The 26,839-nt window shown below is 43.2% G+C and overlaps 1 protein-coding gene across 1 annotated transcript; it reads right to left on the reverse strand.

Annotated features, from left to right (window-relative positions):
- Positions 1–7,922: 7,922 nt before the first annotated feature.
- Positions 7,923–24,186, reverse strand: AMER1 (APC membrane recruitment protein 1; the record flags this gene model as incomplete). Its single annotated transcript, XM_070952112.1, is given in 3 exon segments — positions 7,923–9,866; positions 9,869–13,034; positions 24,106–24,186. Coding segments are annotated over 3 exon segments (3,369 nt in total), but the record flags the coding sequence as incomplete, so codon positions are not given.
- Positions 24,187–26,839: the final 2,653 nt, after the last annotated feature.

Below are 26,839 nucleotides of genomic sequence, written 5' to 3' on the forward strand. Positions count from 1 at the left end.
AATGTGCATCTTGTTCTATGCATTTAGGGTTAAGATTTTGAATAAAATCAGTCAAAGAACTGGAATGCATTTGTTTCTTCTTATGCTGACAACTAGCTTTTGACACTTCAGGAAAAGAAGATCCTGAAAGAAGGTATTGGTTTAAATTTTCTCTCATGTGATCTTAAAACAACTGAAAACTGAATAATACTCTTACCAAAGCTGTAAAGCACACAACAAACACATTGGAACATGGAAATATTTTAGCACAATCATTTTTTCTACTCTTAAAATATAACTGATACATCCTCTTAAGAATCATGAGGAAGACAAGAAAAGCAGCAATAAATCAGTTTTTTAGCTTACAGTTGGGGCGAGCAGCCTTTGGTAACAGATCATATAGCAATAGCACTAGACTTATATACCGCTTCACAGTGCTTTACAGCCCTCTCTAAGTGGCTTACAGAGTCAGCATCTTGCCCCCAATCATCTGGGTCCTCATTTTACTGAATTCAGAAGGATGGAAAGCTGAGTCAACGTTCAGCCTGTCAGGATCGAACTCCTGGCAGTCAGCAGAATTAACCTGCAATACTGCATTCTCACCACTGTGCCACCACACCCTAGCCAATTTGTGGCACAACCCACAATTCCTGAACATCACTCTGCCAAAAGCTGGTGGCAAATCACTAAAGTCCAGCAATAGGATATTTAGTTTTCTTTTTTAAAAACAGCAGGCATTAAGATAGATGTGTCAGTGCACCAAGTTGTTAAAAAGATACAAGGAATAATTGTTAAGTCCAATCCTACCCGCTCTGCAAATAGGTCATCAGATGCTCCTTGTAAATTCCCCTGGAAACCTAATAATTTTAGCAAACAGGGCTGCCTATTCCCGTTTAAGAGAAAGACACTATTCCCTAATCCAAAGGAAAGATGTAAGCCAGCCAGAGATTCTCCAAGAGAATAAAGTCAAAGTGAGCTTTTCAAGGACAGGATACCTGGAGGACAAGATGAATGAAGGCAGACATCAATTTTAAGTCTACTGATGTCTACAATCCATTATTAACATGTTCCCCCTGCTTTTCACTGCACATATAGAAGTAGCAACCATCATCTTTTCTTCAAATATGAAACTAGGTTGATTTCTTTTAATTTATGATTTAGAGGCTGGTCTACTCCAATAGGCTTTGACCAGCTTATGCTTAAAAAGAAGGAAACAATGATAACAGATACAGACTGGATATGTCCAGAAGAGACCATAGGTAGAGTCAAAACATTCCATGGGGTTGTCTGTGAAGACTCTCAATCATCCAGCTCAGGCGTCTCCAACTTTGTCAACTTTAAGACTGGTAGATTTCAACTGCCAGAATTCGTATGGTGGCTCAGGAATTCTGGGAGTTGAAGTCCACCAGTCTTAAAGTTGACAAATTTGGAGACCCCTGATCCACGTCATGGCTATCCCATGAAGCTCAACCGCTATCCTACCCCAAAGCCTGGGAGAAGAGGAAGGGGTTCAAAGGATTTCTGAACATCATCAAGGGGGAAAACCCATGGATCTGTGGGGGATCTTATTCCAGAGAACTGGAACTGGGATAGGAAGGGCATGCTTCCTAGACCTTGGCAGAGGGCATTGTTTAATCAGAGGCACCTGGAGTACATCTACTCTACTCAATCTTACCAGATGAGCAGAAATGATCAGAGATAGCTGGTTCCTCAAACGACCACGTCCAATGCCACAAAAAGCTTTTTAGATGCTAACCAGCATCTTGAATTATACAGATAGTCCTCGATTTACAACAGTTCATTTAGTGACCATTCAAAGTTACAATGGCACCGAAAAGTGACCATTTTTCTCAGTTATGACCTTTGTAGTATCCCCAAGATCATGTGATCAAAATCTGAACTCTTGGCAACTGGTTCATATTTATGATGGTCAGTGTCCCAAGATCATGTGATCATCTTTTGTGACCTTCTGACAAGCAAAGTCAATGAGGAAGCCAGGTTCACTTAACAACCAGGTTACTATCTTACCAACTGCAGTGATTCACTTAACAACTGAGCTAAGAATGGTCATAAAATTTAGCAGATGTCTCAACTAACAACAGAAATGTTGGGCTCAATTGTGGTCATAAGTCAAGGACGACCTGTACTTGAAAGCTAACCGATAAGCAGTACAGCTCATTGAACAGTGGTGTCACATGCCCTGATTATGGCACTTCCCATATTGCCTGCACCACCACCTTCTGAACCAGTTGTAGCCTCCAAGGGGTCTTCAAGAGCAGCCACATGTAAACCGCATGGCTGTACTCTATTTGTGAGGTGCCGTGGGCAGGAGTGGCTATCTGAAATGCTTCCAGATCCAGGAATGGATGCAACTGGCTCATTAAATGGGTCTATGGAGATTCTTAGTCATCCAAGTTGTGGTTGTCCCAAAGGTGCTTTTCAAGAGGCAACTGGACTTTCATTTCCCATCCAAGGAGCTTCTTCAGATGAGAAGCGAAACATCTGCAAAGAAAAACCAGAAAGTCCAGTTGCCTCTTGAAAAAACGTATTTGGGGAAAAAACGTCTTTGGGACATTGAATGGGTCTTTGCAAAGGGCTTCTTGGCCACAGCTGCCACCTGCTCTTCAGACAGGAGCTTTGAGTCCAAAACAATCCACTGTCTCCAAGATTACACACTAGTCGTAATGAGCTGTAAAAATAATCTTGAGGAAAAGGAGAAACAGCCACAGCCAAGGAATGGTCAGATAAGAGAAATTTGAATCCAAAGCAGGAGTGTAACTTGAAAAAGCGCCTCAGACTGAATCCTCCCTAGTTTTCTTCAGTAGAAGTAGTAGTGAGAGTTGAAAGAATATCTTACTGTAACCTTATAATAAAAGTCATTTTAATATTCATAACTTTGGTGTTCAAGGTCTACCACAAAGAGGCAGTCTTGAATAAGAAAGTGTCACCCTATATTTATATAACATATTTTTAGTTTAGTTTTGTTTGTTTTTTGTCAGTTACCCAGAACTACATCTGTCAGCTGGGCAGCCATATAAATCAATTTAAATAAATAAATAAATAAATCCAAGACTAGAGTTAGAAAGTCCTCTGAACTAGGGGGGGGGGGGGTGGGCAAATATCTAGAACTATTCAAGTCTTGTTAGAATTGAGCCCGAGTCCATCCCTTTGCAATCCAGACCTACCCAGACTCAAGACGTTGGAAAAGAACATTGAGCAGCATCTGTTGGGAGAGCTGGGGTCAAGAGGTACAGTTCGGTATCATCAGCAAACTGATGAGTGTGGACATCAAACCAAGGGATGGGTTCAATAGGTGGTTCTGTGTAGATCAGGAGTCTCCAAACTTGGCCACTTTAAGACATGTGGACTTTAGCTTCTGGGAGATGAAGTCCACAAGTCTTAAAATGACCAAGTTTGGAGACCCTTGGTATAGTTGTTAAAACAAAAGGGGCAAGGGCGTCAAATCCCTGGGCACCCACAGATGATGGGCCATGGACGTGATCTCTACTCTGTTAATGCTATGTAGAAGCCACCAGAAAAAGGAAGAGAACCATAATAATCTGGTGTCCACCACTTTAAATCCCCATAGCCAGTCCATAAGTACTGTAATTGGCAGTATCTCAACCAACTAAGATGTCCAATGTTCCTTGATGAGAGACCCCAATGTCTCTCACCCAAGCTCTACCGCAGCTTATCCCCAAGTGCAACCAATGCAATCTTTGGACTATGTTCTAGCTAAAACTGATCCAAATAATCTGTTTTCTCCAGGAACTTCTGATGCTGTTGCCTGACCATATTTCCTACAACTTAAAAAAGGAAGGCTGAAGAACTGGATAAAAATTGTCCAGGATTGCTTGGTCCAGTGATGACTTCTTGAGGAAAGGACAGACTACAAAGCTGAAGGAACCACTGCAACAAAACTCTTATCTTGATGCAAATCATCTTTGGATGAGTGGAGAGCCCTTCCATTGGTCCCCAAGAAATTTGCATGTTCCCACCTTATGTAGACTTTCAACTACAGAATTCGTCAACCAACCCTTCTCAGAAAAATGAACAACTGCCCCAGAAATTAGAAAGCAGAGCAAGCCTCAGATTTTGTGACCTACGTCCTTTCATTTCAATGTATTACCAAGTATGAGGAGGTCATAATCCTACACTGAACCATTTTAGATGGGCAGCAGGGAAGGTTGGGGAACATTTGTAGACTTTTAAGTCCTTTTTGTAGTGAAGAAGCTCTTCTTCATTTCCTTCATTGCTCCTCCTGATATTGTATCAGTATGTGAGAATGACCTTGGGAGACAGCAAGAAGAGTTGCAGCTTAGACCACCATCATAAAAATGGTATCTCAGTCCATGAAAGGAAAAGGGACATGGAAAACATCTGAGAAGGAACTCTCCCTAGTTTCTGGAGAATAAAAGGAAAGGAGGGGGTTAATACATGTAGTCCTTGACTTACAACAGTTTGTTTAGTGACCGTTCAAAGCTACAGCGGCACTGAAAAATGTGACATGACCGTTGTTCACATGACCTTTGTGGCATCCTCATGGTTGTGTGATCAAAATTCAGATGCTTGGCATCTGATTCATATTTTTGACTGTTGCAGTGTCCCGGGGTCATGTGATCCCCTTTTGCAACCTTCTTACAAGCGATGTCATTGTGGAGAAGTTAGATTCACTTTACAACCATGTTACTAATGTAACAACTGCAGTGAGTCACTTAATAACGGTGGCAGGATAGATGAGAAAATGGGGCAAAATTCACTTAACAAATGTCTCACTTAGCAACAGAATATTTGGGTTCAATTGTAAGTTGAGGACTGCCTGTATTTTCAGATGTGCAAAATTCCATTAATGTAATCTGACCTAATATAGGGACAGCTAGTGCTTGTACTTATGCTACTTATCTGGGCTACCTCAAAGAGCTAATGGACGTTTGTTTTTCTACATGCACAGAGTACATATTTTAATACAAGGGAGCCATCAAAGACATGGCAGTTTCCCCCTAGCTGTCAGAACAATATCCCCTTCTGTGTAACGTATGGTGCCATGCAAATTGCCATCTTAATCTTCTCTATTTCTTGAGCCTTTAAAATTATCAAGTCAAAAATGTCCGATCAAGTCCAACCAAGACTATAAGACAGATTGTAACATGAGAAGATCCATTCCAGCTCTACTACTCCACCTTTCGTGCTTGCCCATCCTCACAATTCAGCCAACATTTTCTTGCGACAATTCACATTTTTTTTTTCAAAGAGACCACAAAACCAAAATCAGAAAACCCTTTTAGAACAAGGTCAGATGCAAAGTCAAAGTCTTGAGTACCCTAGTATATTATAAAATTGGTTTTCTTTAGGGGAAAAAAAGCATTTCTATAAATATCCACAACCCGGAGGCTAACAAATACGTATCTGTAGAGAAACATTCTTATTAGTTCAAATACCTATACACCTTTTCCCCAAACAACCAACCAAATAAAAAAAGAGAAGTGTTTACGCCATTTAACAATTCCACAAGATGTCTTTGGTGATATATTCAAAAGGAAGAAAGAACTATGTGCACGACACGCCAAACCCAACGCAACCGAAAGCCTCAATCTGTGAACAAAACACTTTACACAGTGAACTTCACCCATCCTATCAGCAGCATAATTGTTTGCAGCAATTGAAAACAAAGGTCCCTTCAACAGATCATGCCTCTCAATTCCACCCATCCCATTTCAGAAGTCCCAGGTAGGCAACATTTGGAGGATCTTCAAGTGTTAATGGCCCACCACACCATGACCAGTGAGCTGCCGTTTGGCTTGGAATCACCCAGACTTGCAGTCAGAGATATGGGATCCAAACATTGGCCAATGGTCATGTTGGCTAAGAGCAACAGGGGATATTGCTCTATGAATCAAGACATGCCATTCAGAAGGAAAGCCGTCTTAGATATTTTTAGATGGGTGGAATTAACAAACAGGCTAGCTTTGGGCTCAATCAACCCTGCTTGAAGTGCCACCAAATGTTTGGAGGGAGGTTTCAGGGATTTTCAAGCAAATCTTTCCATTCACTACCCAAATTGGAATCCTGAGAAGAATCCCCCCTTTGAAGGAGATGGCAAATTGACGGTTAGTAGCAAAGTCCAAGACCAGAAGAGTCTGAGAAAACGGAGATCAGATGGAAAACTTGTTCCCAAACATCAGAGGTGGGAAGGTAGGGCTTTCAAGGTGCTGTTATGTAGCTTGCAAGTTCCCTCCCCCCAAAAAATTAACATGGCAGGGAAATCTCCCTGGAGGCTTTCAAGAAGGGATTGGACAGCCACTTGTCTGAAATGGTATAGGGTCTCCTGCTTGAACAGGGGGTTGGACTAGAAGACCTCAAGATCCCTTCCAACTGTGTTATTATCATTAAGACTGAAATAGAATCTTTCTGCCCTATTTAATTGTTTTCACCAAACACTGAAAGCCTGTCCTTTATTTTATTTTTATTCAATAGACTTCAGGACTTCACGCTTTTCCCCTCTGCTGGTAGCCCTTGACTTACAACCATTTATTTAGTGACCGTCTGAAGTTACGATAACACTGAAAAAAGTGACATGGCTGTTTTTCCCATTTATAACTGTTGCAACATGCAGGTCATGTGATCAAAATTCAGCCGCTTGGCAACTGACTCACATTTATGACGGTTGCAATGTTCCAGGATCATGTGGTCACCTTTTGCAACTTTCTGACAAGCAAAGTCAATGAAAAAGCCAGATTCACAGATTAACAACCATGTTACTAACTTAATGACTGCAGTGATTCACTTTACAACTGTGCAAGAAAAGTCGTAAAATGAAGCAAACCTCACTTAACAGTTGTCTCGCTTAGCAACAGAAATTTTGGGCTGAATTGTGGTCATAAGTCAAGGACTACTTGTAGTAGCTTTGTCTCTATTTTATTACCAGATTTCAGTTTTTCTTCTCCAGGGATGGCTACTCCTAAATGGGAAATCCTTGATTTACTACAAATGGAAGCAGCCTTTTTATGGCCAAGAATCCCATTTTCTTCTTTTCAAGAGCAACATCCAGAAGAGGGCAGCGTCAAATATTCTAGTTCCTATTTAGAGGGAGAACTTAAATGATATGCCCAGATTAATTTAAGTTAATCACAATGGTTTCGTTTTTCATTCCCATTTCTTTAAAAAGTAAAATCTCACCCCCAAATTTCAGGGACCAGGATTCAAGGGTTTTCCAGCAGCCAAATGAAGAATGGGTGATAATCACGGATAGCTTGTCAACTTATTCATCATCATGCAGAAGTCGGACCCACTCTTGCTCTGCCCGCGAGCTTTTGAAAAAAAAAAGTTGCATCGATCTTCGTGCAAAAAGGATTCTGAAGTATTAGCACCAACCTTCTAATCAGACTTTCAACGTTTGTCTCAGTTGCGAATTCTGAACACCGCTGGGGCAACTATGAAAAAAAAGTTGCATGGATTGCTAGAGCTGAGTCTCCCTGAAGTTCTCCTCAACAAACTTTGCAAATATCAATAAAGGAGAATATTTGTAGCTCAAATATTCCTTGATATTTTCTGAGTTTTTCTTGTAGTCCTTTCATTACCCAAACTAGATAATATCATCAGTGTTACTCAGTACTCATTGGCACTGATAATGTTACCTAGTTTGAGTAATGAAAGGTCTACAAGAAAACAACCAAGCTCACAGAGCACCAAGGACCCCTCATTCCATAAATATATCTACCGGGCATTCTTGAACCATGTCTTTGACAAAGAGACAGATTTGAGAGCTTTTGCTGCATATTACCTGCCCTATAGCGTGCACAGGTGGGACACAGGATCTGGATTTTCTAGTAAACTAGCCAATCTGACTTGGAAAGAGAAGGAACTTTTCTCTGACTGGTGGGACAAATTGTGATACAGTACAAGACAGCTGTGAGAGGAATTCAGGAAACCAAGTCAACTTTGGCCAACTGATGGAGGCTTTATTTCCTAAAAAGCTTCTCTGCATTCAGTATTTCAATGAACAGCCATTCTAGGCACCCTAGAAAATTGATTTCAACAGATATCCTGCCTGGCAGCACTTCGAATCTGATTCCAAAAAATGAACTTTGGAGCACACACACAGTCTGGACATAGCTCATTAAAGCAATTGCATCCTTCTCTGGATCAGATGGCTTCCTTGCAATGGCCAGCTGATCCTGGAAAATGGCACAGTGCCTTGAAAGTGCTAGGGGCAGGATTCTCACACACACACACACACACACACACACACACACACACACACACACAACCAACCAACACATACAAACAAGCCAAGGCTCTTTTCTGGAATCAAACTGAAGCACTGCACAGCTCTAAAATTTAACCATAATAAAAAAAATAACAGAATCCCATTACTTTAAATAAGGGCAGTTTTGCATGTATCGGGGTTCCCCCCCTCCTTTTAAAATATGCTCTTTCAGACGTTACAAGACCTCTACTGCATTGACATTACTTTGTTTCAGTACCAAGAAGTGTTTTTAATGTTTTAATTGTATGCATGTCTTCTTAAAAACAATATACCCCCAAGTAAGATCCTCCTAGATTAGAGATTTCAGAGCCTTTTTTGGCCCATTTCCCCTCTAATCACATCTTTAACTTAACTAATAGCCAACTTCTTGCTATTTTACCCAGCCCATCCACTGCAACCAAATCTCCTCACTGACAAGCACCAGGTTGGGTAGTTTTCTGCCTCCCCTCCCCTATTAAAACTACATAAAACCCAACTGAATTGAGCAGGATACCCTAAAGCAGGGTTTCCAAACCTTGAGCCATTTCTAGGTATATGGACTTCAACTCCCATAATTGCATAGCCAGCATAGCCATGGGGATTGGGAATTGAAATCCACTCACCTTCAATTTGCCAAGGTTGGGAAATGCTGCTGTAACAAGTAAGCACACTTAAGATATGCTGCATAGCTGCAATCCTATATATCACAAGTGCCAGACTTCTGTTGGCTCAAGTCTATCCAAGACCTTGTGCCACTTGTCAAAAGCCACATTCCAACCATGGCCCAGGCCAAGACCCGTTGGGGGGGATATAAAATGGGTGCTAAGCCTTTAGAAGGCTTAAGGCACTAATTCTGTCTCTTAACTTCCCTCCCAACTAAAAAAAGAAAGAGAAAATTGGCCCCACCCACTCTGGAGGAAGTTCTGGGACCATAAGCATCTCTATTTGCACTCTCTTCTACAAGCATCTCTAGGAATAAAATAAAAGTTTAGCAAGTTGACTTCTAAGCACACGTGCCCTCAAAAACTAGGAGTTAACAAGTTTCACCATAAGCAAACGTCTCATTTTGGCAGGTCCTTGAGCTTTTTGCTCCTCCAAAATATACCTTCTAACTTTGGCCACCTAGTTGACTTTTGGAAATTATTTCTTCTCCTCTTCCCACGATGGTGCAATTGGAAATAATTCAGGACTTTATTCCCATCTCAACTTTTGAGACTGTCCCTGTTCTCTTCGTATCATTTTGTGGATCAACAGAAGTCCCCACTACCCACAAGCATCTCTGTTTAAGGAGAAACATCAACATTTCACCCAGTTCTCCTAGCTCCAAACCAAAGTCAATAGTTTGCAGTATTTTCTGTATTCTCACAGCCCACCGGAACAAAAACAATTCAGTTGGATCCCTATTCACAAAAGCTACTTGGCTAGTTAAATTCATAGACTAACTAGCTGGCAGGAAGTGCTTCCCAAATGTTCTGGGTCTAGAGTTTCCCCACTGTTCAGCCTTGCCCCTATAGGTGGTCTCAGCACTGCTTGGTGTGAAGCTGAGATGTTCCCTGAGCCACATCCCCAGGCTTACACACTGACAGCTTGTCAGGGGAGCAAGGAAAATCAAAGCTCAAAGGCAAGTCTAGACCGTTCTCTCCCAAGCATGTTTTTTCAACAGACTGTCCCCACCAGGCCTTTTAGGAATAGAGCCCTCTGGGGACATCACAGGCGCCTGCAGAAACAGAGTGGAGGGCCTGGTCAATGGTCTCAATGCTGGAAGGACTGAATGGTTGCTTCCATCTGCTTGAAGGTGTCCAGCTGGTTTGTTGGTGGAATTCGGTCCCAGGTGAGCTAAAGGAGGAGCCATGTCAGAGTGCTCCAATATTCCCCAAGTACTTTGAGAGGGGAGTGCATTCCAACCAGTCTCTCCTGTTTTTGTTTCTTGCAAGGAAAATTCCTCCTTGCCATGTAGTACATTCAACTGTCCTGGCCATGAGAGGCCACCAATAGCTTCTTCTGGAGAATGTGGCATACCTTCCTGGCCATTGTCCAATCCAAGAGGACCAGGATCCTTTTTGGAACTGCTCCAGAGTTCAAATGGCCTAAAGCTCTTCTTGGATAGCTGCAAGCTTGCCAGCTCAAAGTCCAGACTTTCGGTATCAAGGGATCGGCTTCTCCTGCAGACAGACAGCGGCTCCAGCAGAGGTGGACTCAGCTCCTGAAGTCGAAGACGCCGAGGAAGGCTGGCAGCTCCCCAGTGGAAAGAGATCTGAGGATACTCAGGAAACATTCGCTCATCACATTCAAAGGATGCTTTGGAGTCATAAGTGTCCCTAAAAGCTTCAAAGGATGCAGTCATGTCCTCATCCGTGTTCATCTCCAGATGCTCCTCGCATTCCCCTTCCCCTTCCTGTTCCACATCGACAATGTCAAAAGTCACCATTGTGGGGAGGTCAGGAAGGTTCTGAGTGAACTCAGAGCCTGAATCGGAGCTTCTAAGACTTTCAGACAGGCTGAAGAAAAGAGTCCCATTGCTGGTAAATTCCACCAAGGCTTGTGAGAAGTTGACAGCTTGCTCTGGTTCTACGTTGCGTTCCTGGCAGAGCTCTTGAAAGTCAGCTCTTGGAGAGCATCTGTGGTGGCCATGCGCCCTGTAGAGAGGGTAGGTCACAGAGTTTCCCGAAGCCAAAGCACAGGAATCAAGCACCAGTTGTTCACCACTGGAGCCCAATTCTGAGCCATTCTCTAACGGCTGAATAAGGCAACTATTGTGTGCTTTAATGGTGCTGCTGCTATCACAAAGCTTTTCTGGACAGAGCTTCTTATGAAAATCATCTTCCCAGTCTTGGCTTTCTGCTAGCTTCTTTCCACCATTTAGACTGTCGTTCAAAGCACAAAAATTCATTTGCTCACAACCAAGGCAACTCGAGCTCTTCCCAACTAAGCCGGTTGTTTGCATTTTACATTCAGACAGCTGCCCTGGTCTCAGATGTTGGTCTCTTCTAAGCTCCTGAAGGTGTTTCAGGGCCGGGTCTCTTTGCATCTCCCAAAAAAGCAGCTGTTTCTGGAAGGTTGCCAGCCTCTGCTCTTCTGTTTCCATCACTTCACTTTTCTGTTCCATCAGCCAGATCAAGTCCTTCTCATCGGGGAGAGCAAAGTCCAAGAACTGGTCAAATATCTTTGAAGGAGACACTTTCCCATCAAACCAGGATCCATCTCCATGAGATGGGCTCATCATTGCTTCATCTGGTTCATAGAATTCATAAAGAGCATCCCCGCTGTAGCTGTCCCGCGGAAGGCGGTCCTTTTTTATTTCATCTAAACCATCAACAGCTTCATCTTCAGGACCTGGGGTGGTAGAATCGTAGTAGCCCTCATCGCTATTGGGTGCAGATTCTTGTTGGTCACTATGTGGTGTCAGAAGGTCTATATCATTCCTTGTTCCTTCAGTGTATAGATTAACTTCCTGCTTGGCTCCATTCATGCCCTGAAGGTCACAATTGGTTATAAGCTCTGGCAGATGTGCTTCAGAGGCTGCATCTCCTTTGATGGTTCCTACCCACATCTGCTGGAGGTACTCTTCTAAATCCTCCGGCAGGGCCATTTCCTCCCCTCCGCCTTGGTAAGTAACCAAACAAGAGGTCCTCTTGGTAGCATCCCGGCTGCGTTCCGCAGAAGTCGAACTCTCCGTGATGCTATCAATATCCGGCTCTGCAATGATATCTCCACAACCAGTAAAAGAGTCAAAGCTTTTAAGAGACGTCACCTCCCCAAACATCAAGCTAAGTTGTTCCCCGGATGATATGCAAGGAGGGCTCTTCTCCAGGAACTCTGGTTCAAAAGCATCAGGGAGATCACTGTAGGCAGAGTCAGCACAGATGTCCTCCAGGTTTGGCTGCCCATCAGCAGGACGCACTGGTCCTCTAGCTGCCTCACCAATGGACCCAACTGGGCTTGAGGCCAAGCAGTCCATCTCTCCTGCCTCATTATGGTTGGTTATTTGAGGCACAGCATCGCTGGAGAAATTATCTGCACATTCTGGTGTCACAGTCCCACTTTGAGGACTCCCACCCAGCCCATTTCCACATGGCTGTTCTTCGGTCACGGTGTCCCTGAGAGCCCATTCCTGCAACTCGGTCTTCTCAGGTTCAGCAACTTTATTCTTCCGATGACGGCGAATGCTGTTAAAAAGCCCCTTCAGCCCCTTTTTGGATCTTGGGAGGAACAAGGACTTCTCTCCCATCAGCTTCTTTTCAAAGCCTTCAGAGCTGCTGGACAGAAAGTTTGAGGTCTGGGTGAAGCCAACTCTGAGATCGGCTCCTAAAACAGTGCTTTGAGAACTTGGCAGCAGCTGGGAAGGAGGGAAGTCTGGTCCTCCATCTGAGGGACTCCTGAGACATCCAGAACTGGCCTCTTTGTGCGCCGTGTCACTGATACCATCATGAGTCTTGCTCTTGCTGAGACCCTTTTTGGAAGCTCCCTTGGCCTGGCTTTTATTCTTCCCCCCAAAAAAGCTTGGTAGGGTGCAGATGCTTCTCTTCCCCCCGAAGAATTTAAAGGCTGTCTTCTTCAGCTTGCTGGCCGGTGCCTGTTGCCGACTTGGCTCTGCCCCAGCGAAGGAAGCATCACAGGGTTCGGAGAGGTGACTGGCTGCCCCATTTTCCTCCTGGAACTCTTTTCCATCCAAGAGAGACTTGGCCCTGGGATTCTGAACGATGCCTGCAGCTTCTACAGCAGCCATTCTGGCTTGGATCGTTAAGTGAAGACCAACAATCTCATGGCTGCTTCCTCTTTTGTATCTTTTGACCGAAGCATCCTGGAAATTCTAAAAGAAAAAGAAAAAAGGGAAGGGAATTGGGAAGAAAAGAGAAAGAGTATCAAGACAATATACTGAAAATTGGCAATTCTTTAGAAAGGGGTTTCTCAACTGTGGCTGCTTAAAGACACATGGACTTCAACTCCCAGAACTCCTCAGCCAGTGTTGTGGCTGGGGCATGGTGGGAGTTGAAGTCCGCACATCTTAAAAGTGGCCAAGGTTGAGAACTCCCGCTTTAGAAGATCCTGCAATGGTATGTTGGAATAACCTTGGTAGACCAGGCAAAGAAATGCAACCGGGAAATGGTTACATAAAAGGCAGCTGAGCCCACAGCAGGAGTGTGGGTGGGGCAAGACTCAGAAGAGACCCTTGCTAGTTTTGGGGCTGCAAAGAGGGAGAAAAGTACCTTCAGACTTGCAAGATTGATGCCAACCTTAATAGACAGACCAGGCAGAAATATGAATAGAACTAATTCTATTTTATTGTAACCCTACTTTAATAGAATTTGTTTGTTAAGTCTGACACTACAGGTTTTCCTCGACTTGCAACAATTCATTTAGTAACTGTTCAAAGTTACAATGACACTGAAAAAAGTAACTTATTGCTGTTTTCACACTTATGACTGTTGCAGCATCCCCTTGGTCACATGATCAAAATTCAGATGCTTGGCAACTGGATCATATTTATGACAATTGCAGTGTCCTGGGATCACGTGATCACACTCCACATGTGACCTGACGAGCAAAGTCAATGTGGAAGCCAGATTCACTTCACAACCGTGTTACTAAGTTAACAATTGTGGCAAGCAAGGTCATAAAATGGGGCAAAACTCACTTAACAACAGAAATTTTGGGCTCAATTGTGGTTATAAGTCTAGGACTACCTGTACTTTTTCTTTCCACATTGACAGCTACACAACTAGTCCTATTATTGAGTTTTAATGGATTAGGGCAGGGGTGGGCAACTATGGCAACTTTATGACCTATAGACTTGGCTGGCTCAGGAATTCTGGGAGTTGAAGTCCACAGGTTGTAAAGTTGCCATAATTGCCCATCCCTGGATTAGGGAGTGCTTATGTTTCTGAACATTTTAACAATAAAAAGCGAAATGGCTGATCTCATATCCGTACTGCTTTGACGTTACACCGATCAACCACAAAACAGGAATATCATACTTATGGCTTTTGAAGCCTACTTCAGGTTTTTATGAAGCTCAGTAGTCCAGTGGTATAATTTCTCATCCTCAGTAATTCAACCGGTAGACAGACAGAGGCAGAGGCAGGTGACCTCAGGTGGGAGGACAATACCTATTCACTTATGCCAATTATTTTGTTCTGGCAAAAATCAAAATAGAATCTCCTAAGGCTTTTAAGATTTATTCCAGCTCTTTGTAAAAGAAGAAATGGAACTATGAACTCTTAATTTCCCAATCCTTATCCTAAAAGGCTCGCACATTATTTTTCTATTTTTGACATATACTGATTCCTCCAGACATGTAATACATAATAGCCCAAAACTGCTTATCACAGAAAATACCTTCTTAACACACCCATAGAGACACAATGATGGGATTTCTCTATGACACAATCCTTTTATCTTTGGCCAATTCCTTGTACCACCAGATCTCAAATCCATCCAGTGACAACCAAGCTGCTTCCTAGCTGCCCTGAAAACAAACAAAACTTCAAGACCTCAGTTACCCCCATGATACCTACGCAGGTACCGTAGTCAACATACAATCACAACTGAGCTCAAAATTTCCATCCATTATTAAGCAAAATAGCTTTTGCCCCATTTAATGACCTTTCTTCACATAGTTGTTAAGTGAATCACTGCAGTTGTCAAGCTAGTAACACTGGTAAGGCTTCCCCATTGACTCAAAAGGTCACAAAAGGGGATCACATGATCTTGGGACATTGCAACTATCATGATATATACAGGCCAGTTGCCAAGCATCCAGATTTTGATCATGTGACCATGGGATGCTGCAATGGTCAGAAGTGTGGAAAATCATCATAAGTAATCTTTTCAGTGCCATTATAACTTCGGTTACTAAATGAATTGATTTAAGTGGAGGACTACCCATAGTTAAAATGAGAAAAATCTGGGAACCTGCTCAAATCTTTCCAGCCCATACCTTTGGGGAGTTTTCTCCCTCAACTGACCTTTAAGCCATAACTGCCTAATTTAAAGGCAGTTAGGCTGTTGGGTTGAGCTCCAAGCTCAACCCAACAGCCTAATTACCAACTGGAGCTACTAATATTCAAACACATTTAAATCACAGTGTTTGGCGAAAACTCAGTGGAACTAACTTCAAAGATAGGTAGTAAGCAATAACCTTGAACCACTGCAATCAAGATTTAACTAAAGAAATATTAACCCTCTCAAGACAAGTGATCTCCCAGACTCAGAAGAATTTTTTGGAGAGAATTCCTTTATGTAATCACTATGGAGGACACAACCTGCTATGAAACAAAGATTAGAGCATTTATAAGAAGCTCAACTAAATCTACATGACAATTCTGCTTTAATCCATCCACCTTCAGCCAAGCTGCTGTTGACATACCCTCCTTTAATCCCCAAAAATCACTAAAAATATGTCTCAAAAATATATCCATTCTGCTCTCCTCTCAGTCCACTGAATATAACTAACTCGGTCTATCAGCACAGATGATGCACTGCCATACAACTAATTCTCAATAAATCACCAATTTAAAGAATATATGATCGAACAGACCTAGCTGCCCAGAAGTAGAATCCAGCCTGAGCAAGTGGGGATTTCCTACAACCCAAGAGACTTAATCAACTCTTTCTTCCTGCATGGATGAGCCTCTAACCCAAGTCAGCCTGAGCAACCTGCCCAGAACTTAATGGACCATGCTGGGCCACCCCAAGGGTATCTATCATGGAATCACACATTATTCAGTTCCTCTCTTGAACACACCTGGCTGGCCTGCCAAGCAAAGGAATTTTGTCTTTATTTCCCTAATTAGAAAATGTGAAATTGGCAGAAACCAGAAAGAGGAATCTACAGAATTAAAGTGCTACACCACTTTCTCTCTTCAAGCCATTTTAGCCAGAAAGGTGGCCATGTTCTAATGTTCTCTAATTTGCATGGACACTTATTAAACCTACTGCTTGAAGTTCCATGGCATTAGCCACAAAACTGAAATATTGAGCACAAAATATCTTGCTAATCAATACTTTTTCCTTGCCTCCCAAGTTTTTATTCAAGCTAATAGTCTATGGAGATTCTCAGCCATCCAGGTCATGGTTGTCCAAAGATGATTTTTTAAGAGGCAACTGGACTTTCTTGTTTCTCTTAGAGCTGAAGAAGCTTCTTGGCTGAGAAGTGAAATGTCTTCAAAAAAAAAAAAAGAAGTCTAGTTGTCTCTTGAAAAAGCACCTTTGGGATAGTCAAGCTAATAATGATTGGAACATCCTTGAAGATTTGGTGGCAGAAGACTAAACCAAGCAAGATCGTATGATGAATCCCTATCCATTATTTCAATCTTCCCTATAGCCAAACTTCTCATTTCAAGCCTTGTTACTTTACTCGTCTCAACCTTGGCAACATTAAGATGGGTGGACTTCAACTTCCAGAATTCCCCAGCCAGAAAGTTTCGGTAATTGATGGCCAAATAATTGGGGAAAAGTCATGGAATATTGTTTTTATGCAAGACAACTGCAGAGAGATTGTTATAAGCTCAAAAATGAACAGCTTTGGCACTGCCTACAATGGAGCAATAGTTGCTGAAGAAGAAATTGCAGAGAAGGAGAAATCAACATCTATGATTGAAGAAAAGTCAACATTTACATTTATGGCTGACTGGAAACCCTTTATGGGCTTTTTGCATGAAACTGGGAGATGATAAGTTCAAGTCTGGCCTTAGCCATGAAAGCCAGCTGGGTGACCTTAGGCCAGTCCTTCTCTCGCAGCCCAACCCAACTCACAGGAGAAGGAAGGAGCATTAGTTATGTTCACCACCTTGACTTATTTATAAAATTAATAAAGCTTTCAGGATGCTGTTACAGTTATGATGTCCTACAAGAGTAAATTGGCATGGAATCCATGAGGTGCTTATTTCTCGACTTGGCCTATTTCAAAAGGTTGACAAACGTTGACATAAAGGTCAAATTATAGAAGGCCCATCTTGATTCTTTTAAGAGTGGGAATGGGATCCCTCCTATCAAGATTGTTGAGTGTTGATGTGCAAAAAGCTGTTTTCATCTTGCATCATTATCCTGCTGGTCAAAAGATAAGGTTTATAAGTTGATAAGATAAGCTTTACAACTCAAGGCGGTAAACATACAGAACATACCTTCCTCCTCCTATTTTCTCTACATTAACACCATTCACCAATACCATTCACTAATCAAGGACAGAAGCTATCTAGAAATAAGGAGAAATTTCCCATCAGTGAAAATAATCAATGGAACAACTTGCCTCTAGAAATTGTGAGTGCTCCAACATTGCAGGCTTTTAAGGAAGAGACTGGACAGCCACTTGTCTGAAATGGGTCTCCTGCTTGAGCAGGGGTTAGACTAGAAGACCTCCAAGGTCCCTTCCAATTCTGTTATTCTGTTATTCTATTCAAAACTTTGCAAATTTTGAAGCATTGGGCATGATCGTTGTTCAATTGTTCAATCAATCAATCAGAATAGAGCTGGGAGGGACCCTGGAGGTTTTCTAGTGATCTAGTCCAACCCCCTACTCAAGCAGAAGGCTCTATCATTTCAGACAAGTGGCGTCCAGTCTCTTCTTAAAAGCCTCCAGTGATGTAGAACCCACAACTTCTGAAGGCAAACCATTCCACTGGTTAATTGTTCTATTTGCATGTTGTACAGATAGTCCTCAACATATGACAATTGGGCCCAAAATTATTGTTGCTAAGCAAGGCAGTTGTTAAACAAGTTCATTTATGACATTTTTGCCAGTTTTTAAACAAATCCCTGCAGTTTTTAAGTGAGTCGTGCAGTCATTAAGTGAATCTGACTTCCCTCATTGACTTAGCTTGTTGGAAGCCAGCTAGAAAGGTTACAAATGGTGATCACATGACCCCGGGATCCTGCAATCATCATAAATATGAGTCAGTTGCCAAGCGTCTGAATTTTGATCACATGACCATGTTGCAACAATTGTAAATGTGAAAACTGGTCATATATCACTTTTTTCAGCCCTGTTGTAACTTCGAAAGGTTACTAGATGAACGGTTGTTAAGTCGAGGAGTACTTCTACACCACTCAGAGTCGCTTCTGTAAGATGAGCAGCCATATATATGTAATAAATGAAAATAAATAAAGATATGCATGCATGTCTCCAAAATCCGTCATCCTTTGAAAAATTATCCATCCATCCTGTGGATAATTCCTCAACTTCTTTGCCTACATTCCAGCCTCAGTTTAACAAACAATGATTGCCCTGTTGGTTGTATTTAACTGACATCTGACCCCTCTGTTTACATTCTTCTGTCTTGGCACTCATGAATATGTTGCATCTGCCAACTGCTGACAAAATGCCACACAGCTGATCATGGGAATCCAGTCCATGAGAAATCATGCCACGATAAATTGGCCCGGCTTTAAAACATGAACAAGGGCCTATTGTGATTTGTTATCTTTGTGCGTGCCTGTGTCAGTGTGTGTTTCTCCCACTTTATCACTAGAAAGTACCAAAGAAAACAAAATCTGGTTGAACAAATGTAGTCTCTGATCGTAACAGGCTCATGTTACACGGGAAAACATTCCAGAAGTATTACGATGCTTTGCAATGGCTGAGCCATGAGGGATGTGGCCACAAGGCCAGGATTGTGACAGTGGCACTACAGGTAGTTTCTTTTATTTTCTTTTATTTATTTTATTTTATTAAATTTCTATACCGCCCTTCTCCCGAAGGACTCAGGGCGGTGAACAGCCAGAAGATAAAACACAGAAATACAAAATTTAAAATAAATTAAAACAAATTAGATAATTTAGGCTGAATTTTAAAATACCCCATAATTAAACTGATTAAAATTTTTGTTTAAAATTTAAATTTAAAAGAGGAGAAGATTTAGGCCAGGCCAGCTTGATGAAATAAAAATGTTTTAAGCGCGCGACAGAAGGTGCGAAGATCCGGGATCCTCCGTATCTCCGGGGGGAGCTCGTTCCAGATGGTAGGTGCCCCCACAGAGAAGGCTCTCCCCCTAGGGGCTGCCAGTCGACATTGTTTGGCTGACGGCACCCGGAAGAGCCCCTCTCTATGGGAGCGTACTGGCCGGTGGGAGGCTATTGGTGGTAGCAGGCGGTCCCATAGATAACCAGGTCCTAAGCCATGGAGCGCTTTAAAGATGGTAACCAAAACCTTGAAGTTAGTGCCACTACAGGTGGCACTTGAGTTAAGACCATAATTGAGCCCAAAATTTCTATGGCTAAGTGAACCATTTGTTAGGTGAATTTTGCCCCATTTTACAACTTTTCTTGCCACATTTGTTAAGTGAATCACAGCAGGTGTTAAGTCAGTAACATGGTTGTTAAATGAATCCAGCTTCCCCATGGAGTTTGCTTGTCAGAAGGTCGCAAAAGGTGATCACATAACCCTGGGATGTAGCAACCGTCATAAATATGAGTCAGTTGCCAAGCATTCAAATTCTGATCATGTGATCATCACGTGCTGCAAAGATTGTAACTGTGAAAAATGGTCATAAGTCACTTTTTTCAGCGCTGTTGTAACTTCGAACAGTCGGTAAATGAACTGTTGTAAGTTGAGGACTACCCGTAGTAGGTAAGGAAATACTGTCAGCCAGTGGCGAAATCCATTTTTTTTTACTACCGGTTCTGTGGGTGTGGCTTGGTGGGTGTAGCATGGGAAGGATACTGCAAAATCTCCATTCCCTCCCCACTCTGGGGCCAGCCAGAGATGATATTTGCCGGTTCTCTGAACTACTCAAAATTTCCGCTACCGGTTCTCCAGAACCTGTCAGAACCTGCTGGATTTCACCCCTGCTGTCAGCCCAGAACATATATTAATTCCATGAAGATAAAGGACTCATCTAACACACTACATTTTTTAAAAAAATGTATAAATGTATATATCAAAGAATTATTGTAAAAGTCATTATAATTAAAGAAAAACAGCCCTTGAATTACGACCATTCATTTAGTGACCATTTGAATTTGCAATGAAAAAAGTGACTTACAACTGGTCCTCACCCTTATGACTCTTGTAGCATCCCCATGGTCATGTGATCGAAAACCAAGCATTTGGCAACTGGCATGTATTTAGGACAATTGCAGCATCCAAGGTTGCTTTTCAGCAAGCAAAGTCAATGAAGAGGCCAGAATCTCTTAACGATCAGATGATTCACTTAACAACTGCAGTGATTTGTTTAACAACCGTGGTAAAAAAGTTCATAAAATCTTGCACAACATACTTAATAACTTCTTGCTTAGCAACAAAAACATGTGGTCTCAACTGTGGTTATAAGCCAAGGATTTGCTGTAAAAGTACAGGTAGTCCTCCACTTACGAAGTTCATTTAGTGACTGTTCAAAGTTACAATGCCACTGAAAAAAGTGACTGACAACCGTTTTCCACACTTACAACCATTGCAGTATCCCCATGATCAGGTGGTCAAAATTCAGACACTTGGCAACTGGTTCATATTTATGACAGTTGCAATGTCCTGGGGTCATGTGATCACCTTTTGCAACCTTCTGACAAGCAAAGTCAATGGAGAAACCAGATTCACTTAGCAACTGTGCTCCTAACTTAATAACAGCAGAGGTTCACTTAACATCTGTAGCAAGAAAGGTCGTAAAACTCACTTAACAAATGTCTCATTTAACAACATAATTTTTGGGCACAGTTATGGTTGTAAATCAAGGACTGCTTGTATAGTCCCAAAACTCTATCTGATCAAGAGCACCATTGTGTCACCCCAGAGATGCACCAAAGAAAGAAAGACAGAAGCATGGCAAGTGTTTGACAATCCAAGTCAGAAGTGTAATTTGGAAAAGCCACAACAGGCTACAATGGGTTTTTCAATGGGAATGTGACTGGATGAGGCCAGGGCAAAACGGAAATCTGATTTATTGATTTACTCTCCTCACAGTCACTCATGCCCTTGTCACCTCATGGTTAGATTATTGCAACACGCTCTACATGGGGCTACCCTTGAAAAGTGTTCGGACACTACAGTTGGTCCAGAACGCAGCCGTGAGAGCTGTTGTGGGTGCACCTAGGTACACCCACATTACACCAATTCTCCGCAAGCTGCACTGGCTCCCTATTGGTCTCCAGTCACAATTCAAGGTGTTGCTTATTACCTTTAAAGCCCTACATGGCTCAGGGCCAGGGTATCTTCGAGTCCGCCTTCTACTGCATAGCTCCCAGCGACCGGTAAGATAATAATAATAATAATAATAATAATAATAATAATAATAATAATAATAATAATAATAATAATAATAATAATAATTTTATTTCTATACCGCCCTTCTCCCAAAGGACTCAGGGCGGTGTACAGCCTATTTAAAAACACAGAAACAAAACAACAATTAAAATTTAAAATCATTAAATAATTAGGCTCCAATTAAAACCCCAGAAATTTAAAATAACCCAATTTAAAACGTTATGTTAATAGCCCGGCCTGGCGGAACAACAGGGTCTTCAGAACGCAGCGAAACACCCGCAGCGAAGATCCCACAGAGTTGGTCTCCTCCGGGTCCCATCAGCTAAAAAATGTCGGCTGGCGGGCCCGTGGGGGAGGGCCTTCTCTGTGGCTGCCCCAGCTCTCTGGAACCAGTTACCTCCTGAGGTCCAGACCATCCCCACCCTATCGGCCTTCCGAAAAGCGGTGAAGACTTGGCTCTTCTGGCAGGCCTGGGGCCGTTGATCTTGCTGTTGCGATCTGGCGAGATCCGACCATGAATGGTGTGAATGGATTTTAATTGTTTTTAATGGTTTAATTTTAATGTTTTATATATGGTTTTTAAATGCATTGTAAGCCGCCCTGAGTCTTCGGAGAAAGGCGGCATACAAGTTGAACAAATAAATAAATAAATAAATGTATTCTATTGCATTTTTTCAACTGCCTGACCTAAAAGATTTAATCTGATTAACAGAGTTGTGAAAAGTTGAAAAGTTTCCACATTGTGGGATCCTATCAGTACAATCCACAAAGCAATACACACACACACACACACACACACACACACACAGAGTCTTCCCAAAATGACTTCCTAAGATAGGTTCACTCTGTCTTGCTGTTCAGCCTTCTCTGATACATCCAGTGCAGGTAGTCCTCAACTTAACAATCATTTATTTAGTGACTGTTCTAAGTCCAACAGTGCTGAAAGAAGTGACTTATGACCAGTTCTCACACTTGTGACCCTCATGGCATCCCCATAGTCACGTGATCAAAATTCAGGAGCTTGGCAACTAACGGGAGTTTGTTTACATGCCGTATTCCTTAACCGCCCATTTCCCTCAGAGAGCAGTTCTTCGTGGTGTTTATGGCAGTTGCAGTGTTCCAGGGTCACGTGATCACCACCTGCGACCTCTCCAGCCAGATTCTGGCAAAGTCAATGGAGGAAGTCTAATTCATTTATTGACTGCATGGTTCATTTAACAACTGCATTCGCTTAACAACTGTAGCAAAAAAAAAAGGTAAAATTGTGTGCAACTCACGTAGCAGCTCCTTGCTTAGCAACAGAAATGCTGGTTGTAAGTCGAGGACTATCTGTAGCTTTAATTTTTTTAAAAAAACAAAACAAACTTCATGTAAATATCACCACTGCCTCAGCCAAACAGAACAAAACTGTCCAAACTCTCTGAAGGCTGGCTAGGTCGGTCTCTACTCCACCCCTGAATATCAGGGCAAGGTGACCCAAAGCATCGTCCAGGAGCCCCTCTCAAAACCAGCACTAAGAAACAGATCCTGATGGGTGGTGGCTCCCCAAAGCCCCTTCCCAGCTCTGATCAGCAACCTGCTTTTCTTTTTCTTCTTTTTAAAAAAATCCTTTTACTGCCATGTTATAAATGAAAGAATATATCTTATTATATCAACTCAGATTTCAAGACAATTGTATTTAGATCCTCAAGATTTTAAATGAAGGGCTTTATTATTCAGAAAGCTCTACATATTGAAAAGAAGAAAAAATAAATGTTCTATCAAGGTCGAAGATTTTTTTAAGATGTCAATATTGCAAGTCTATTTTGTTTTTAACTTTTCAACTAAAATTGAGGACCACATAAGGAAAAAAAAAGGTCTGTAATATTTTGTATCCAAGTAATACTTAATATGACAATTATTTTGGTTGGAAATGGATTACTTAATACTAAGATCTTTCTATTAGTATGATAGGAGAGAGATGAGACAAATGATAGATTATGATACATAGACAGACAAACGGTAGACGATAGATATAAAGAGACAGATAAATGAGAGAGACAGACAGACAGACAGACAGACAGACGGTAGACTGACAGAAAGAGAGACAGATACAAAACAGACAATTCAAATTTGCAGTAGGTATATAAGGGACGAGCCCTCGACAATGGCGAGCCAAGGTGAATCCGAACAGGTGAATGCACACACTCACCGCACGGGAACCCTTCGCCCAGTAAAACGGCACCTGCAGCCCGACCCCTCGGGAAAGCGGGGTCGCAGACCAGTCCGCCCCTCCCCGCCCGTTTCCCCAAATCAGGGGGCTGCCCGAGCTCAGCGCTGCCGAGGGGAGCCCCGGCATCGACGCCTCCAGCTGCACCGGCAACGCGCCCGGCCTACAAGAAAACTGGGCAGCGGCCGGGCGGGAGAAAGAGAGGAAGACCCGGGAGGGGCGCAAGCAATTCTGCCCCCGTCCCAGCCACCCCTTTCTCCCCCTTCCTCCCCCCGCCCCCCCCCCGGTCGTTCTGGCAAAGCCAAGGAGGCCGGCGCCCTTCCCGCACCCGCAGAGCCGCCGGGAGGCGACACAAAAGGCGAGAGACGCGTGCACACGACCAGCCGGCCAGACCCGCGCCTTGCAAAGAGGGGCGGGGGAGGAAAGAGGAGGGGAAGGGAGGGGGCGAAGGCAGCAGAGTCCACCGCTGGAGCCACTCACCGCTGCTGGCCGCGCTGGAGACGCCGCGCCGGGAAGGAAGTTGCCCGCCGCCTCCCGGTTCTCCCGGTGCCCAGGAGCGGCGGGGCGGGGCGGGAGTCCCCCTACTCCCGGCCAAAGGGGGGGGGGCTGATCGGCAGGCAGGGCTGGCCAATGCGGAGGCGGGGGGAGGGTCTCCGCCGCCTCTCCTCCCCGCCTCGCCTGGGCAACTTTCCCGGGAAGGCGCGGCTGTGCCGGCCCGACGGGCGCCTCCCTTTTCCTTGGCCGCCTCGCCCGCCCTCCGCCGGGGCAGTGCCGGAGCCGGCCTGGCCGGGGGTGGCGGACAAAGGACGGGCTCCTGCCCTACCCGGGCCCGGTGCGCTTCGCCTTCCGTGTCTCGGCTTAGAGGCGGTTAACAGATGTGGTAACAATGTGTGAGGATTGCCAGTTTGTTACTGTGCAGGTAGTCCTCGACATACGACCACAATTCAGCCCCAAAGTTCAATTGCTAAGCGAGACAGTTGTTGAGTAAATTGTTGAATGAATCCCTGTAGTTAAGAAAACGATGGTTAAGTGAATCTGGCTCCCCCATTGACTTTGTCAGAAGTCACAAAAGGGGAATCACATGACTCCGGGGCACTGTGACCTGAATTTTGACCATGGGTGATGCTGCAATAGTCGTAAGTGTGAAAAACAGTCATAAGTCACTTTCTTCCAGGGGTTGTTGTAATTTCAAACAGTCACGAAATGAACTGTTATGAGGACTATCTGCATTGTCATTCTGGTATTTTTATTTGTTTCAGGGGTGGGTTCAGGGCCGGATTTTCCTGTAGGCTAACTAGGCTTCAGCCTAGGGCAGCGATGGCTAACCTTTTTGCTATCGTGTGCCAAGAAGGGGGGGCGGGGGAGGTTCGCGTACACATGTGCCCACACCCATAATTCTGTGCACCCTGCCCCGCGCATGCAACCCCCCTTCCCTCCGCTCCTAGCACACGATGGCCCGGTAGGCCCGTTTTCCTTTCTCACCTGGCTCCAGATCCTCTCTATGCATCTGGGGAGGGTGAAAACAGCCTTCCCCACCCCCTCGGAGGCCCGAAACGGCCCGTTTCCCAACTTCTGGTTGGACAGGAAGTGACTTTTGCTATCCCCAGCCTCCAGAGACTCCGACGCATGTGCACCGGAGCTGAGCTGGCGTGCCAGGCAACATGGCTCCATGTGCCGCCTGTGGCACGCGTGCCATAGGTTCGCCATCACGGGCCTAGGGTCTCAAGATCAAGAGGGGCCTACATTCAAATTGTTAGCAAAATTAAAATTACACTTTCACTATAGGTGAAAGGGCCTCATAAGTGGAATAGCCTAGGGCCTCTTTTCATCTAAATCCGGCCCTGGGTGGGTTCTACTTACCTTTACTACCGGTTCGTAGTGGGGCCGCGCGCACAGGCACAGAAGCAGTTTGATGGGGTGGGTGGGCGGAGCCTCCCGCCGGTTTTACTACTGGTTCTATAGAACTGGTGCGAACTGGGGGCAACCCACCACTGCTGTATTTGTATTTTCTTTTTATGTTTATCTTACTGCATTTGTATTTTTGTGTTTATTTTACTTACTGTACTATATATTTTAGTTTTGTGTTCATGTTTATCTGACTATTTATATTTTCTTAACGTTTATTTTGATCTCGATTACTGTATTTGTATTTTGCTTTTCAGGTTGTCCCAGGAAGTGGAGCAGCTCCAACACCGAGTTGAGTAATGAATAAATAAATTGAAATCTGGACCTATGAACCCAATCACAAAACCAGCAAAATTATCTAATTTTGCTAATAAGATTGACAACAAAATAATCTGCCCTACTAACTTTATCAATGGCAATTCCCATTGATCTGCTTTATTCAATACTTAGGACAGATAGAAATTTGATTAAGGCCATCGATCAAATGGGTTTTAAGGATCTCAAGGGAATTCACACCATTGCAAAGTTACTTTTCTCAGCTTGTAAAACTGGCACCTTGAAAATAGCCACGTAGTGCAGCAATTATTGTCGCTTTTTAACCTTGAATGCCATGTTATTTTGCATGTTCCATTTTATGTATTGTATTTTGTAGGTTTGATTTAATGAAACTTTTAGACTAACCGGTAATAAAAATTTTGATTTGATCTGAAAGCACATGAGAGCAAGAAAATGGCCTTTGATTCCTGGAGGCCTAAACGATTTCTCTTTCATTAGTTACTGATCATCACAAAATGTACAAGCAATGTATAAGAAAGGTATCAACGAATAATGTTTTAACGGGGAGGTGTGTTCACACAACTTGCTGAACCACAGAGTACGGCATGCTGTTCCGGTTCCAGTTTCTTCTTTGCATCTCCTCTATTGCTGAAAAACTGGAGAAGCTGTATCTGATCTTGAAGACGTGGGTCATAAATCTCTTTCCTTAGCCCTAATATGATCCTTGTGTCCTTTATCATTTTTTAAATACAGATAATGCTCAACTTACAACCATTCATTTAGTGACCTTCAAAGTTACAATGGCACTGAAAAAAGTGACTTGTGAACAATTTTCACATTTATGGCCATCACAGCATCCCCACAGTCTTTATCAAAATTTGGGCACTTGGCAACTGGGATATATTCATGATGGTTGCAGTATCCCAGGATCATGTGATCACTGATTGCAACCTTCCCAGCCAGCTTTCGACAAGCAAAGTCAACGAGGGACACCAGATTTGCTTAACAACTGCGTGGTTCACTTAACTGCAGT

The sequence above is a fragment of the Pituophis catenifer genome, unplaced genomic scaffold, assembly GCF_029215685.1.
Source record: "Pituophis catenifer annectens isolate HBS135680 unplaced genomic scaffold, rPitCat1.0.hap2 SCAF_11, whole genome shotgun sequence".
In the NCBI taxonomy this organism is placed as follows: domain Eukaryota; kingdom Metazoa; phylum Chordata; class Lepidosauria; order Squamata; family Colubridae; genus Pituophis; species Pituophis catenifer.